This window comes from Vombatus ursinus, unplaced genomic scaffold (genome assembly GCF_900497805.2).
Source record: "Vombatus ursinus unplaced genomic scaffold, bare-nosed wombat genome assembly UNPS02005659.1, whole genome shotgun sequence".
NCBI lineage: Eukaryota > Metazoa > Chordata > Mammalia > Diprotodontia > Vombatidae > Vombatus > Vombatus ursinus.
The window spans coordinates 9082768-9099155 of NW_020945437.1; the positions used below are offsets into that span (position 1 = coordinate 9082768).

The 16388-nt window shown below is 39.9% G+C and overlaps 1 protein-coding gene across 1 annotated transcript; it reads left to right on the forward strand.

Moving 5' to 3' along the window:
- The first annotated feature begins 2550 nt into the window (after positions 1–2550).
- CCDC89 (coiled-coil domain containing 89) lies at positions 2551–3666 on the forward strand. The gene has a single exon (XM_027848048.1). It carries the CDS (start codon positions 2551–2553, stop codon positions 3664–3666), a length of 1116 nt encoding a protein of 371 aa, XP_027703849.1.
- Positions 3667–16388: the final 12722 nt, after the last annotated feature.

The window sequence follows — 16388 nt, forward strand, 5'->3', positions numbered from 1 at the left end:
CAGACTCTATCAAATGCAATTTCCCCACATCAATGAGTCAAGTAATGCAATTATTTAAGAAGAGAGGAATGACATTAGTCTGCATGGCTAATCTTGATAAATCCAGGCTGACTCTTTCTGTTCCCTGCTTCCTCTTCTAAATATTCATTAACTCTTCCTTTAATAATACATTTATGTACCACTTGAGTTAGGCTCTAAGCCAAGGAAAGAAATGACCAGAGGGATATTTCTGGGTGTGAGAGCAACCAGTTCAAGCTATTGAAAGGTTGCCCGGGAGAGCAGGAACCTAGGAGTTGTGCCTAGAGCAAAGACAGTGTGACACCATTTTTCTTCTCCTAGGGATATCATACAGCAATTGATTCTCTTTGTAGAGACATGGGACTTCAGGTTAACAAGTCTTTGTGAAGAGGAACAAAGGTTTGGATGACAATGAAAATGAGACCTCTAAACTTAAATATTTATGAAACCTACCCTAATGCCCATAGGTGTAGGTAGCATATTTTATTAAAGAGTGTACCCAGCGAACGTTATTTAACGTAAACATTTATTGAATCTTCAGTAATAAAGGATATTATTTTTCTTGGTCAAATTAAAGAAAGAAAAACAACTAGAATTAATTTTTTAAAGAATTGCTAAATTTTTTTTTAAAAAGCAAATTTTGTAAAGGGCCCTGTTAAATCAAATGTTTCTTAACCTAAAATACAGAAGAGTCTTTTCAACTTTGTCTTCTTGGTTAAAAAAGTCCCTTTTCTAATACCAGACCTTGCTGCCCTGTCCCCACACTGCCAGCTGTGGAATTTAAGGACTAATACCAGAAGAGCTACCTTTTTAAACCTTAAAATTTTGACTTGCCTTCTGTGTTTGAAGCAAATGGAGTCCTGGAGTTATTGGAGTTACCAACTACAGCCTGAGCCACATTAAAAAAGTGGCCTAAGCATTAGAGAAGGGGGAAAATTGTTGAGATAATTTTGGCCTGACTACAATAGGCTAGAGTCCTGGATACTTGCTGGACAGGAACTGGGCTCTACCTGCAGAAGTGCCATTTGAGCAGGTGAGGCAGCCCTGCCGAGAGTCTGAAAGGTCCTATGGGGATCTCCCAAATGCATATTATCAATTGAGTCACTAACCAAGTCTTCTTCCTGCTCCAGAGCCTTCCAGAAACAATGAAGGGCAAGTGAGTGGGCCCCAAAGGAAGGAAGCAGCAGTAGTAGTGGTAGCTACAGCACCCAGGGGTTCCCAGAGAGCCCCTCCCAATAGCAGACCCTTGGACAGCCCCACTGCCATGAGAGTGCTGCTGGCACATTGAATTGGGCATTCAGGCACACGCCTTATCCATGCCTGTGCTAATGTCCCAGGCTAAATGTGCTGTCTTCCTCAAATTTCCTTGAAACACTTTGGCTCTCTCATTTGCCCCCATTATTTACCAGCTTTGTATTAGATGTATTTGTGTACATCAAAGTGCCTAGTACGTAATTGCATTTAATAAATATTTGTTGATTGACTAGAACTTCCTTTTCTATGTCAAGCTCCTCAGTGCCTTTCAGATACAGAGGGTACTTATATATTGAATTGAATTGAATTGTTTTCTCTAGGTCCAGGGAGCTCAGAGAGACCTTTGCTAGTCTAGAGATAGAATCAAAGTGGAACTGGAAAGAACAAGTTGACTTTAGAATTTAGCACAGCAGAGCTCTTAAGCTGAAAATGACTTGGTTCATAATTGTGTTGTATGACATATATATGCTGTCAAGTCAATAAATATTTATTAAGTGCTTGCTATGTGCCAGACACTGTGCTAAGTGCTGGGCATACAAATACAAACAGAAAGACAGTGGCTGCCCTTAAGAAACGTGCATTCTAATGGGGAAGGGGACACCTAAAAGGAAGCTGAAAGGGGATGGGGGGAGTGGGGTACCCATCTGGGGGCAGAGTAGGGAAAGTTCAGAGAGTCCAGAATGCAGCCTGTACATGTGGTTGACAAAGCTTCCTTTCCAGGCTTTGATTCTTCCCTCCATCTACGAATGTTCCAACATGAAAAGTATCTTAAGCACTGTATTTATCTATAGGATATTTTAAAAGTTATAATCTTGGCTCGGAGCTCAGTTACTACTTAGTAGTTAGACATTATAGAATATTAAGGAACTTAATACGTTTTCCCACTCTCATTGTAAGAAAAGAAGGAGGAAAGGGCAGGGGAAGATTTATTACATCCAGTTTGCTTTATTTATTCCTGGTTAGGAGCTAGGCTGTCTGTCAGCTTTCTTTCCATAGCAGTTGGCTGGTAATTGAGTTAATGAGTGAATGACAGGCAGAGCTAAGAGCTGGGGCTAGGTGAAAAGCCAAGACCAACTGGCCACAGTTGTCTTTGTATTGTCTCAGCCCTGCCTTCGTTACATCACAACATTCTGAGCTTTTCAACCAATCATAGAGCTCCCCAAGGGATAATAAAAGCAGTTTGAAAGTCCAGAAGCCTCCATAGCAACACTAAACATCCTTTGACATTGCTGCAACTAGACACTGACCCGAGCACCGTTTTAGGGAGCTAGTGCTCTCATGCCTCAGAAAGTGAAAACTCCCAAAATGAATTCTTCTACCTCATCCTCTAAAGTCACAGGGGTAGAAAATACATTAAAAGAGCCGGATGATGATGATATGGAGTGCAAAGAGCTAGAAGGTTTGAAAGAAGCCTTGGAGAACCTCCGCGGTCTATCTAGTGAGGAAAAAAATGAAAAAGCTCTGTTACGTTCCCGCCTCCAGGAGCAGTCTCAGCTCATCTGCATCCTGAAGCGCAGGGCTGATGAGACGCTAGAGCGCTGTCGAGTCCTGGAGCAGCTCAACACGGAGCTGGAGGAGAAAAGGATGAGGGACGCGGAGAGGCTGGAGGCCCAGACCCAGCGCACGCTGAAGCTGGAGGCCCGCTTCATGGACCTGGCCGCCAACCACGAGGAGATGATCCGCTTCAAGGACGAACACAAGAGGCAGAATGTGAAACTGAGAGAGGAGAACGAAATCCTGAGGAGGGAGAACAGGGAACATTTCAGCCAAGCCCTGAAGGACCAGGAGGCCAAAGTGTGTCAACTCACAGCCCAGGGAGAGAATTTGTCCAGAGAGCTAGAGGCCCTGAAGGGGAAATGTGCTGAAGACACCAGCCGCGCCAAAGCCCGAGAGAAGGAGCTGATGGACCTGCAGCACCAGCAGGCCAACTCCCACGCGAAGGAAACCAGCTCCCTCCAAAGCCAGCTCCAGACCCTGGAGGAGCTGCACCGGAAAGCCCTGGCGAAGATGGCCAAGGCCGAGGAGAAGCAGAAGGGCTTGAACTCCGAGCTGAGCAGCCGGCTGGAAAAAGTGACCAAGGAGAAGGAGGAGCTGCTGCAGCTCTCCATGGAGAGGGGCAAAGAGCTTCAGAACAAACAGCTGGAGATCCAGCAGCTGGAGGAGAAGCTGGAGATGGCGGAGACAGCCCGAAAGAACGCGCTGGATCGTTTTGAGCAGGAAGCCGCCACCGTGAATAGCAGCCTGAGAGTTCAAGAGCTGGGCCGAAAGGTGGAGGGAATCCAGAAGGCCTATGATGAGCTCTGGTTGCAGTCTGAAGCCTTCAAAAAGCACAGTCTGGATCTTTTAACCAAGGAGAGGGAACTCAACGCCAAACTCCGACACCTTTTTCCATAAGGCGAGCCGTGTTGGTTCTGCTGGCCTCAACCAAACTATGTGTTTTCTTCTTTACTGGAACAGTAACCAGCCTTTCATTTATTATATTTCTATTACATAAAAAATAATCTTGAGACCCACTTTATTGTCACAATTCTTGTTGTTCCATCATAATGCCTGTGGGAGAGAGCAAATACTGTTAAGTCCCCTTCCCCCGCCCCAGACCTCACCGCAGTCAATCCGTACAAGAAGTGTAGGTCACATTAGTAAAATGGGTTTATTTCTCAGTTAGCTTATAACTTCGTTCTTAATTATTTTTTCTTTAATAGAGTATTCAAATGGGACATAGTGCAAAAAGCTGCAAATTGGTTTAATATTGCCAACACAATATGCTAATAGGAGAAGAGAAACTTCATAATTGAAGTACCAGGGAATACAGATTTCTGTATTTTGGTTGTCATAGCAGACTTCTTTTGTGAGATTCTAAGTTTTGTTACTGTTGCCTATACTATGCTTATCATACATTAGGCTTAGGCTTTTTCTTTTCTATTAGTATACTTTCTTCCATTGAAATGTTTAGTTTTTTAAAATCAAAACCAAATACATACCTATGTATTTGGAGTACTATGCTTTGGGGATATCTGGACAACCACAGAACTATAAATAAACAGTACTGTTATACACATCTTGGAAATTTCATCAGTGTCTTTAAAGTAGTATTTATTTAAGTGTATATTTCCCTATATCCGTATAATCAGACAAATTAATGTTATTTCTAGGCATTATAATGAATACACCTTAATTTATTTTATAGTATGTTTCTAACTCCCCACCCCCCCACACCTTATAAGGTTGGCTTATCAGTATGAACCATCTAGTCCCACTCCCTATCCAAAATATGTCCTTGAAAACCTCCCTAACAAATGGGTTAGTCTCTAAAAAGATGTGGTTGATGTCAACTCTGCAAATACAGTGTATTATTTATGTGCCTGGTATGAGATAGCAGTATGCATAGAGGCAGTTGTATGTTCATTCAAGAATTATTTATTGAGCACCTACTATGTGTAAGTTATACAATACCTTCCCCTTGTTCATTCTAAGTTCCTTAAGCAGAGTGATTGCTAAAAGGCATAGTAGACAGAGTACTGGACAGGAATTCAGGAAGACCTGAGTTCAAATTCAGCCTTAGACACTTTACTAATTGTGTGAAACTCTTGGCATGTCACTTAAACTTTATCTTCCTCAGTTTCCCCATCTGCAAAAATTGAGATAAGAGCACCTACCTTCTAGGGTTTGTTGCAAGTATAAAATAATGTTTGAAAAACTCTCTGCAAACCTTACTCACTATGTAAATGCTAGCTATTATAATATTATTATCATCTCTCTCCTTAGCTCTTAGTTCAATGACTTGCAACAGAGTATTGCTTCAGGTCTAAAAGGGAAGAAAAGATCTACATAGAAGAAACCAAATCTTTAGTTACAATGCCAGATACAATGTAGAATTGCAACCAAGAGAGGTATGAAGGGATGCAGGTGTTAAGAAGAGTGAAAAGATCTCTAACTTTGACTTCCTTTCTTATTGTTTATCCTTCATTCTCAAAGAGGACCAATGACATCACAGAGGTGAGGTCTTGACTTGTGCGTGAATTAGATTTAAGTGAAGCAGAGTTGTACAAAGTTGTTAGCTTACAGAGTCATCAAAATCCAGTGGCAGGACAAAAGTCAAGATGACTGATATTGGCCCGGGATGCAGTGGATGACCTTGGCCTTTCTAAATTAAAGTCTTTCCTAGACCAGAACCAAATCTCCAGTGTAGCCAACTGGTTATCTTCACCTGGGCATTCTGCAGTCTTAAAATTAAATATGTCCAAATTCCAACTTTCCCTCTCTACCTTAGAACATGATCATTCTTCTGATTTCTCTATTTCTCCTCATTAAATTCTTCATGAATTCTCTTCATCAGTCACGCCCATTCAGGAAATGTTACTCTTTTCTAATGTCTCTTTCTCCCTTATCTCACAAACTTAATCATCAAAGTCCTAGGTTTCTAAGGGCTGTCAGAAGCCTTCTAGTTCAGCCCCTGGCACGTAATTCTACGTCAACAAGCAATCATATTGCCTCTTCTTCAGCTCTGCTAGAGACAGGAAGCTCACTATTTTATGGCAGTCCATCATCTTTGTGGATAGTCTTAATTGTTGCTAATTATAGAATTTAAGAGCTGGAAAAGATCTTACAGATCATATAGGCCAGGGGTTGGCAAACCACTGCCCTGACCCACTGTTTGTTTTTGTTTCTCCAAGAGATAAGAATTTCTTTTTTTTACATTTTAAAGTTTTGTTATATTTTAAAATGTAAAGACCATTCTTAGCTGAGGCAATTAAAAAAAGGCAACATCAGGATTTGGCCATTTGGCTATAATTTGCCAACCCCTGGTCTATTCCATCTACCCCGATTTTATAAGGAAACTGAGGCCCAGAGAAGTTAAATGACTTGCCCAAGATCACATCAAAATCATTATTTTTGTTGTTGTTCTTACCCATTTTCTTTTTTTTCCTTTTAAATGATATTTTCTCCAATTACATGTAAAGACAATTTTTAACATTCATCTAAAAATTGTTTTTGAGTCCCAAATTTCCTCCCTCCCTCCCTTACCTTCCCCCCTCCAAGCAATTTGATACAGGTCATATATGTAAAACATTTTCATATGTTTTATGCCATGTGAAAGAAACAGACCAAAAGAAAAAAAAACATGAAAAAAATAAATTGAAACCAGTATGTTTTGATCTGCATTCAAACTCCATCAGGTCTTTCTCTACATATGAATAGCATTTTCCATTATGAGTCCTTTGGAATTATCTTGGATCATTGTATTGCTGAGAAGAGCTAAGTCTATCATAGCTGATCATTGCACAATGTTGTCCTTACTGTATACAATATTCTCCTGGTTCTGCTGACTTCACTTTGCATCAGTTCAGTTAGTCTTTCCAGGTTTTTCTGAAATCTTCCTGTTCATTTCTTATAGCACAATAGTATTACATTTAGTATAGTATATCACAACTTGTTCAGCCATTCCCCAATTGATGGGCATCCCCTCAATTTCAAATTATTTGCCACCACAAAAAGAGCTGCTATAAATATTTTTGTATATGTAGGTCCTTTTCCATTTTTATGACCCCTTTGGGATATAGACCTAGTAGTGGTATTGTTGGATCAAAGGGTATGCACAGTTTGGTTGCTCTTTGGGTATAGTTCCAAATTGCTCTCCAGAATGGTTGGATCAGTTCACAACTCCAGCAACACATACAGTGCATTAGTGTCTTAATTTTCCCACATCTTCTCCAACATTTGTCATTTTCCTTTTCTGTCACATTAGCCAATACCCAAATCATGTTAAATCCAAATCTGCCTGATGGTAGCTTACTCTCATTTTCTCTTACTTTTTACAGACCACTTTCCCTTCCCATTGTTACCATTCTAGTTTAAATCATTATCTCATTACCTGAACTATTGCAACTAATCTAAAAAACAATTAAGTGCTTAATATGTTCAAAGCACTGGGTTAGATGCCAAGGATATACAAAGAAAATGAAAAATCCAACCACCAAATGATTTATATTCTCCTTAGGACATATCATAGGAAAACATTTAAGTCTATATTTTGGCTACATCAAGCATTTACCAAGTGTCTACTGTATGTCAGGGACTGCATCAGGCACTAGAAATACAAAGACAAAAATGAAACAGTTCTTGCCCTCAGGGAGCTTACATATTGCTGGGAGAAAACAAATATAATGACAAGTCAATACATTTTTTCTTGTTGGGAGGTATGATTTCATTGGTATAGGGAACTTTCAGAGAGGAAACTCGCTGTACCTATAGAGACCAGCAACTCTCCTTCAACTGAACATATTAGAGAGTTGTCTAGGGTACTAAGAAGTTAAGTGACCTGCATAGGGTCACAAAGTCAATAGGTGTCAGAAGCAGGACTTGAACACATCTGTTTGACTCAAGACTACTTCTTATATAAAATATATATGACTAAATACAGAGTAATTTTGATGGAAATAGAGGAAGATTAGCAATAACAAGAGGGCATAGGAAAGGTTTCCCTGGAGGAGATGGCACAAATTAAGTCTTAAAGGAAGCTAGAAGTCCAAGAGGCAGAGAAGGAGAGGAGGCAGAGCATTTGAGGCATGAGGGATAGCTGTGCCAAGATGGGAGACAGAATGACAAATATGAGGAATGGAAAGTAAGCCAGTTTGGCTGAAACTAGAATGTGTGAAGGGGCGTAATGGGAAATCAGTCTGGAAAGCAGGGCTAGAGTCAGATGGGGAAGGACTTTAAAGAAATTAGTAAGGATTTATTAAAGACCTACTATGTGCCAGGTGGTAGCTGCCGGGATACAAAGACAAATGATGACTTGGTCTCTATTCTTAAGGAGCTCACATCGTGAATGCTAAATAAAGGAGTTTATTTCGTCCTAGAAGCAATAATCACTGAAGTTTCTTAAGCAAAGGAATGATGTAATTCACAGAACTCTGTGAATATCAATTTGGTAGATGTGTAGAGAAAGGTAAGATTGGAGGCAGGAAGACCAATTAGGAAGCTGTTGCAATAGTCCAGGTGAGAAGCAATGAGGAGTAGCTAGGTGGCACATTGAATAGAGCAATGGTCCTGGAATCAGGAGGACCTGAGAATCCAGCCTCAGACACTCACTGTGTGACCCTAGGCAAGTCACTTAACTCTTATTGCCTCCAAAAAAAAAAAAAAAAAAAGACAGAGAGAGGTCTGAACTACAGAGATAGACGTGTGAGTGGAAAGAAAGGGACAGATGTGAGAGATGATGTGTCCATGGAGTGATCATTTGAATAAGGAGATAACATTTAACAGCTTGGAGGGAGGGGGGTATCAGGAAAAGCTGCCTATAAAGGGTGGCAAGTAAACTAAATCCTCAAGGATTCTAACAGGCAGAGAAGTGAGGAGGAAGTGTCTATTGTAATTATCTAACCAGTCTACCTCCCCTCCACTCTTTCCTTTCTCCAATCCATCCTATATACTCAACATTTAATTGCCATTAAGGACAGCTAGGTAGTACAATGGATAGACTGCCCAACCTGGAGTAAAGACCTGAGTTCAAATGTGACCTCAGACACTTACTAGCTGATCCTGGTAAGTCACTTAACCCAGTTTGCCTCAGTTTCTTCATCTGTAAAATAAGCTGGAGAAGAAAATAGCCAACCACTCTAGTATCTTTGCCAAGAAAACCTTAAAAGGGATCACAAAGAGTCGAACACAACTGAAATGACTGAACAACGACTAATGTCCATTAATATCAAATAAGCATAGAAAGTAAGGATTAGAACCTCACATAAAATCCTTATTATTCCACAATACAGAACCAAAGGCAGTATGGTTCAGTGGTCTGAGTGCTGAATTTGACATCAGTGTTTTGGGCACTTAGAATATTAGCTGTGTGACATGGTACAATGGAAAAGAGTTTTGGATTTGGAACTGGAGAATCTGGATTCAAATCCTGCCTACTTACTACCTCTGTGACTATAGGCAAGTCATCAATCTCTCTGGCCTCAGTTTCTCCATGAGTGGGAAATCCTAAGTTAGGGGATGATAGCTTATGATAGGCCTTCAAGTCCAGATCTAGGAGAATATTTGCATCAACCTACAATTTTCACCAACAATTTCTCAGAATGCCTGTTTCCCAAGCCACACATAATATTTTATCATTTTTTAAAATTTATGTTTGCTATTCTAGTGGGCACTGATTCTCCTGGTACATTGATGTTCCCTTGGTGTGCTTTTCTTTGCTTTCATGTGAGTATTAACAGTTTATGCTGTGTTCTTTAAAAATTCTCTCTTCATAGTCTTTGAACATTGATTCTCTGGAGAATATGTATAAACCCCATACCAGGAAATAAGAGTGAGAGAGTCTCTTAGTCCTTGGAGGGAGAGAAAGTAAAGAGAGGTGAAAGATGAGATCAGAGAGTTCTCGGAATGAAAGGGAGGGGGAGGAGAGAGAAACAGAGAGGTAGTGACAGACACAGACAGAGATAGAATGAAAGTGAGAGAGAGAAAAGAGAGAGAGGGGGTCGAGAGAGAGAAGGGGGAGGAAGAGAAAAAAGAGAGGAGAGAGAGAGAAAGAGAGGGAAAGAGAGAGAGAAAGAGACAGAGAGAGAAAGAGAGAGAATATTTTTTTCAAAAATTAGAGAGCGTAAACACCAGCTCCTCCTAAGGGAGAGAGAGCAAGTGTTCTTAGAGATCCTTTCCAAACCAAAAAAAAGGGGGCAAAACTCAAAATCACATTTTCTAAATTAAAACAAAACCTCAAGAAACAGAGAAAAAGAGGTAGAGAGTTTAAGATCTATCTCTATTTTTCAAACTGCAGAATATATCTTATGAACAGGTTAATCCTAGGATGACAAATTTTTTTGGCCACAGGAACTCTGAGACCAAATTATAGAGGAGTTGAAGTCTATGATGGAAGGGAGCATTCATGTTGATAAAATTACAGGTCCTTGAATTGGAAGCAGAATCAATAGACAGTGCTGTCACTCACTCCTTTTCCATGCTGAGTATGTACTAGAAAGGGTTCTTTGTTCCACTGCAGCTCTTTTTGTTCCAGTTTGATCTTGTAAACATGTGTTTCTTTTCCATTTACACAAGTTAGTTGGCTCACAAAAGATCATTCATTGTCCAGCAGTCAGGTATCTTTGGGCTGTTTAACAATTTTATCAGTGAGTGAGAATAATGGCATAGATGATAATGCCCAAAAAACTGGAGGAGAGAGCTAATCTATTGGATAACAGCCTTAGTATTATAAAAGATTTTGAGAAGCTAGAACATTGAGTTGAATCCAATAAGATGAAATTTACTAGGGATAAATGCAAACTCTTGTACTTGAGGTATTTTTTTTTAATTAGTTCACAAGTATGAGATGGGAAAAGTGTGACTGCATAATAATGTTTCAGGTGTTTTGTTGTCATTCAATCATTTTTTTTTTCAGTTGTGTCTGATTCTCCATGGCCCTATTTGGGGTTTTCTTGGCAGAGATACTGGAGTGGTTTGCCATTTCCTTTTCCAGCTCATTTTACAGATGAGGAAACTGAGGCAAACAAGGTTAAGTGACTTGCCCAGGATCACACAGCTAGTAGATGTCTGAGACAGGATTTGAATAAAGGTCTTCTTGACTCTAGGCCATGGTACTCTATCCGCCTCATTGCTCACCACCTAGCTATCTCCAAGGTATTTTAGGGGGCCACAATCTCAATACAAGTCATCAGAGTGATGTGACATCCAAAAATGCTGATAGCATAGCTACACTTAGAGACATAGATTCCAGGAAAAAAGAAACAATAGTCTTGCTTTCTTACGCCCACACCAGAACACATTGGAACTATTGTGTTCAGTTCTGGGAGACATAGTTTAAGAAAGGACATTAATGAGTTGGAGAGCGCCTAGATGAGGCACCCAGGATAGGAAAGGGTCTTGAGCCCATGTCATGTGAAAATGAGAAGTAGTTGAGAATGTTTAGCCTGGAAAAGAAAAGACTCAAGGGGAATGCGGCAGCTATTTTCCAGTATTTAAAGGGTTGCCACCAGGAAGAAATATTGGATTTGTTAGTTTAACAAGGCAGGACTAGCAGAATTGGGTGGGAACTATAACGGAAAAATTTAGCCTGAATGTAAGGAAAAACTTCCTAACACTTAGAGCTATCCAAAAGTGGAATGAATGCAAGGTCCTGGGAGATAATCAATTTATCTCATGGTGGAGTTTTCCAACAAAGATTTCATGGCTATGTGGGCGTGGGCATGTGTCGGAATACGTGGCCTCTCAACGCTGGAGTCAGTGAATTTTGCAGGGAAGGGAACAATAGCTCATGGGGACATTTTTGTCATTTGCGTTGTGTCAGATCACAATCAAGGAATTAATTACACATGCATTTTGTTGGAGCTAGTTTCTTTTAATCCCTGGGTAGAGTTTGGTACCAGAATTGTCAGTTTATTAATTGTCACTGTCTTCCTGCCATCCCCAGGGGCCTATGGGGCCTGCCCCTTTCAACCAGGTGGGGCCTTTCAAGGGAAGAGAACAATGAGACTTTCAGAAAGGTCTTACCTGCCACCCTCACACAACCCCTCCTCTGTCCTTAAAGTTCCCATATATTTATAAATGGGGCCAGTTTCAATATTCAGATGTGCCACTCAAGATTATTATTTTATCTTCAGTACTTTTCCATAAGCGTTTCAGTAAACATCAAGATAGTAGAGCAAACTATATATAGAATATCATTAACTTTTTTTTAAAGAAGAAAAATCACAGCCTCTGTATCTCTTATAATCAAGAAGAAAGGAGAAAAAAAGCTTTATATAAACAACAACAGACTATGTGAGGCATATTTGGGGGTAGGGAGATTAAGTAGTGATGAGGAAAGAAAATGCTTATTGAAAATGAAAATCCCTCTGAGAAGTTTTCTACCTTAATTTAGTGCAGCTGAATCCTACAACAGTATTCATAAAGAAAATGTGATTCAAGGTGGTTGGCCCTCTACTCCTCAACATACCCTGTATCCAATCCTCTTGTCCTTTCCCAGGAAATCTCAAGGGAAATATATATCTTATGACAGGTTAACCCTTTAAAATGTCCTCTGAAACAATGAATAAGAATATACTAGGTACTACTCCACATTCTACAGAGCAGCCAGGTGGCACATTGGATAGAGTGCCAGGCCTGGACTCAGGAAGACCCATCTTCCTGAGTTCAAATGTGGCTTCAGACACTTACTAGCCATGTCACCCTGGGCAAGTCACTTAACCCTGTTTGCCTCAGTTTCCTCTTTGTAAAATGAGCTGAAGAAGGAAATGGCAAAAGGTATTCCAGTACCTTTGCCAAGAAAACCCCAAATGGGGTCACAAAGAGTCAGACATAACTGAAACGACTGAACAACAATAGTTCTATGTACTGGGCATACAAAAACAGAAATGAAATAATCCCTGCCCTGAAGGAACCTATATTCTTTCCAAGGAAATAATATGTTCACATATAGGTAAATTCAAAGTATATATGAAGTAATTACAAGATAATTTTATTTTGGAAAAGGAAGCTGAGGGAATTCAGGAAAAATCTTTTGTAAGAGGTGTCACTTGAACTGGGTTTTGAAGAGAACGTGCAAATTCTAAGAGGCAGAATTGAAGAGAACATAGAAGACCTCTTGTGGAAAGCCTACAGAGGGAAGGTGAAATGTTTTCTATGAAGAACAGTAGGTAAGCCAGTTGGAATACAGAGTGTATGAAGGGTAGTGATATGTAATAAGCCTGAATAGGAAGGCTCAAGCCAGATTGTGAAGGGCTTTAAATGCTAACACGAGGAGTAGAGACAGTAGGGAGCCACTGAGGTTTCTGAACAGAGGAATGACCAGGTCAGTTCAATGGTTTCAGAATATGACTTTGGAAGCTGTGTAGAGAATGGATTGGAGAAAAGGAAAGAGTTGAGGTGGAGAGACAAATTTTTGTGGTTGTTTAGTTGTTTTTTTTTTCAGTTGTGTTTGACTCTTTGTGATCCCATTTGAGGTTTTCTTGGCAAAGATACTGGAGTGGTTTGCCATTTCCTTCTCCAGGTAATTTTATACATGATACTGAGGCAAAGAAGGTTAAGTGATTTACCCAGGGTCACACAGCTAGTAGGTATTTGAGGCCAAGAAAACCCTAAATGGGGTGGTAAAAAGTGGGACACAACAACAATAACAACAACAAGCATCACTCTCTCCCACCAGCCCTCAAGGATGATCACATATTAGATCTCATCATCATCTGAAATTGAGCTCCCTCCATGACTTTGAATCCTGGTATTCCCTGATTACTATCACCAGTCTTTCCATTGGCTCTGCCTTTGTCTAAATCTATTCTTCAGAGTTAGACTTCCATATAGGCACTGATGACCCCTCAAACATTTTTTCAACTTGTGAACTTTTGCAATTTCCATGACCTACATTTTTGTTTCACTTGTGTCCTACAGAAGGATGACAGCACCTTTGATCTCACCATCACCTCTAGCTGTTCTTCTATGATCTAGAACTCTGAAACTTCCCTCTCTGATCATAGCCTCCTATGCATCCACCTTACCTTCTGCCTTACTCTTTATAAACCTATTCTTCATTTTCCTTGTGATATCTAGAACTCCACCTATTCCTGCCATCCCAACCCCTCACCTCCTGCTCTGGCCTCACTTCCCTCCTCTCGCTTTACATTCTTGAGTATATATAGTTGTCCACTACCCTTAATCAGTTACTATATCCTGTGGGCTAATTATCTTGTCAGAGTTTCTATTTACCATCCATGTTAAATTAGGAAAATGTCTAGACATCCTTAGATGATAGGTTTCCAAAAGAAATGTGACTTTGCAAAATAGTTTTGATATGCCTACTCAATTTAATCAGTATTTACTCAGTACATTGTGACCTAATGGGTATCATTGATTGTATTAGCGAGTTAAGTAGAATAGAATTAAGTTTTGATTTAGTTAATGCTTTTAGAATGAGAGCCATGTGGGTTACGGTTATATTGATGATAGTTTACTTCTAATTGACTTGTAGGATAGATTTACTACTGTATTAGGCCTTTTTGAAGGATATGTAGTAACTTGTGTTAGGAATTTGCTGTATTAGCCCTACTATGAGTCCTATGAGTGAACTATGCTCGAAAACCCAGTTTCTTTGCCCTTTTCTTGTCATAATGTTCTTACAGCCTGTGGAAGGCCCCAAGATACTGTTGGCAAAGTCTTATAGCCTGTGGGAAACCCCAGAATACTGATGACAAAGTACTAATGGTTGATGGGTATCCCCCTTAGCCAATCATAGGAGTTCCCCCATTTCTGAAGATGACCAATCATGAAGTGTAACACCTCATTAGTGACCTCCCAAGGTCCATAAAAGGATCATGTGGATGAGCGGAGGAATCCTTGACTACAAGGAAGGTCTTAGATCCAATTGCTTAGGGATCACCAATCTCCCTAATAAACTGATCATGCTTGGAACTCTGCCTCAGTTGCCTTTTGTTGTGGCCCACAACTTTGTCAATCCCTATTAATAGCAGACTGTTAGCTATTTCTTTGTTATCATCAATCTTGCATTCCACTTTGGACCTCTCCTATGTACAATTCATATTTCTATTAATGCTACAGAATATTGTACATTTGTTGCTATAGAAAAAAAGTGTATTTGTATATATACTTTTCAATTTGTAGTATTATAGGATTTTAGAAGGGACTTTAGAAGCCACCTAGTCCACCTTCCCCCCCCCCCCCCATAGATAGCCATCTAGACTTCCTTTATAAATAAGAAAACTGAGGTCCCCAGAGGTGGGCCAGAGTGACTTGTCCAAAGTCAGAAGGTAAGTAGAAGAGCTGGAATTTGAACCCAGGTCTTCTGACTTCGGACATTTAGCTTTTTCAATGATATCATGCCCTACTCCTAAAATGAGTTGATTTTGAAAGGAAAATTTTTTAAAGCATTATATATTTTTATTCTATATTCTTTCACACAGAATTACTCCATTAAGTATATAGTTAACATGAAGGCTTTTATAGAACATTTCCTACTCAAATAGAGATTTATTTTCATTCTGATAGCTCTATTTATCTTTGTAATTATCATCGTCATTCTCTTGACAAAAGCACAGTTGTAAGCCCCACTCAAATCTTGCACAAGCCAGATTTGAAGAGGAGACATTCAGTCTATATTTGGCTCAATGTAGTAATAATATCAACATTACCCTCCCCCAAAACAAGACTTGGCAGCCTTCCTGATTTCCCTATTTTTGTCAATGATATCATCATTCTCTTAGCCAGTCAGACTCCAAATACTGGTATCATCTTTAACCCCTTCCCTCCAGCACACTCAATCAGTCACCAAATCCCTCCAATTCTTCCTTCAAAATATCCATGCCTGGGGGCAGCTAGGTGGCACAGTGAATAGAACACTGACCCTGGATTCAGGAAGACCTGAGTTCAAATCCGGCCTCAGACACATAACACTTACTAGCTGTGTGACCTTGGGCAAGTCACTTAACTCCATTGCCTAACCCAAAAAAAATATATATCCATGCCTACTGTTACCATTGTAGCCTAGGCCATCTTTAACTTTTACCTATGCTATTACAAAAATCTTTTAAAACTAGTCTCCTGCCTTCAATGATTCTCTCCTTCAATTTGTCCTAGGCACATCTGCCAAATTAATCTTCCTTAAAAACTGCTTCTGTCATTTCAGAGAATCTCAGAGTTGGATGGGAGGCCAGAGGCCACAGGCCATCTTGTCCAACCTATGACTAAACAATATCTCTTTCAGCTCACTACTAACAACTGCTCATGTAGACTTTACTTGAAGAAGCTCCAGGGATACTTTAGGGACAAAAAATTATCCACTAGCTATTGAGGCAGTTTGTCCTACTTTCAGACAGTTCTAATTGTTAGAAATATTTTCTTTGCATCATACCAAAATCTGTTTCTATGTAACTTCTAACTATGGCTTTTGGTTTTGCCATTTGAGGCCAAGCAGAACGTGTATAATCCTTCTTCCACAAAAAGTGAAACAGTCTTTGTTCTCAAAGAACTTACATTCTCAGAGGGGATTGCAACATGCAGACAGATGGGTATAATGCCCAACCCAGAACAACCTCTCACTCTAAAACTCTCCACTTTGCCTATAAAGGGAATGCGTCATGAGAGGAGTGATGTGAGGA

Coding starts and splice junctions, on each gene's coding strand:
- CCDC89 (XM_027848048.1), top strand. CDS start 2,551: ATGCCTCAGAAAGTGAAAACTCCCAAAATGAATTCTTCTACCTCATCC.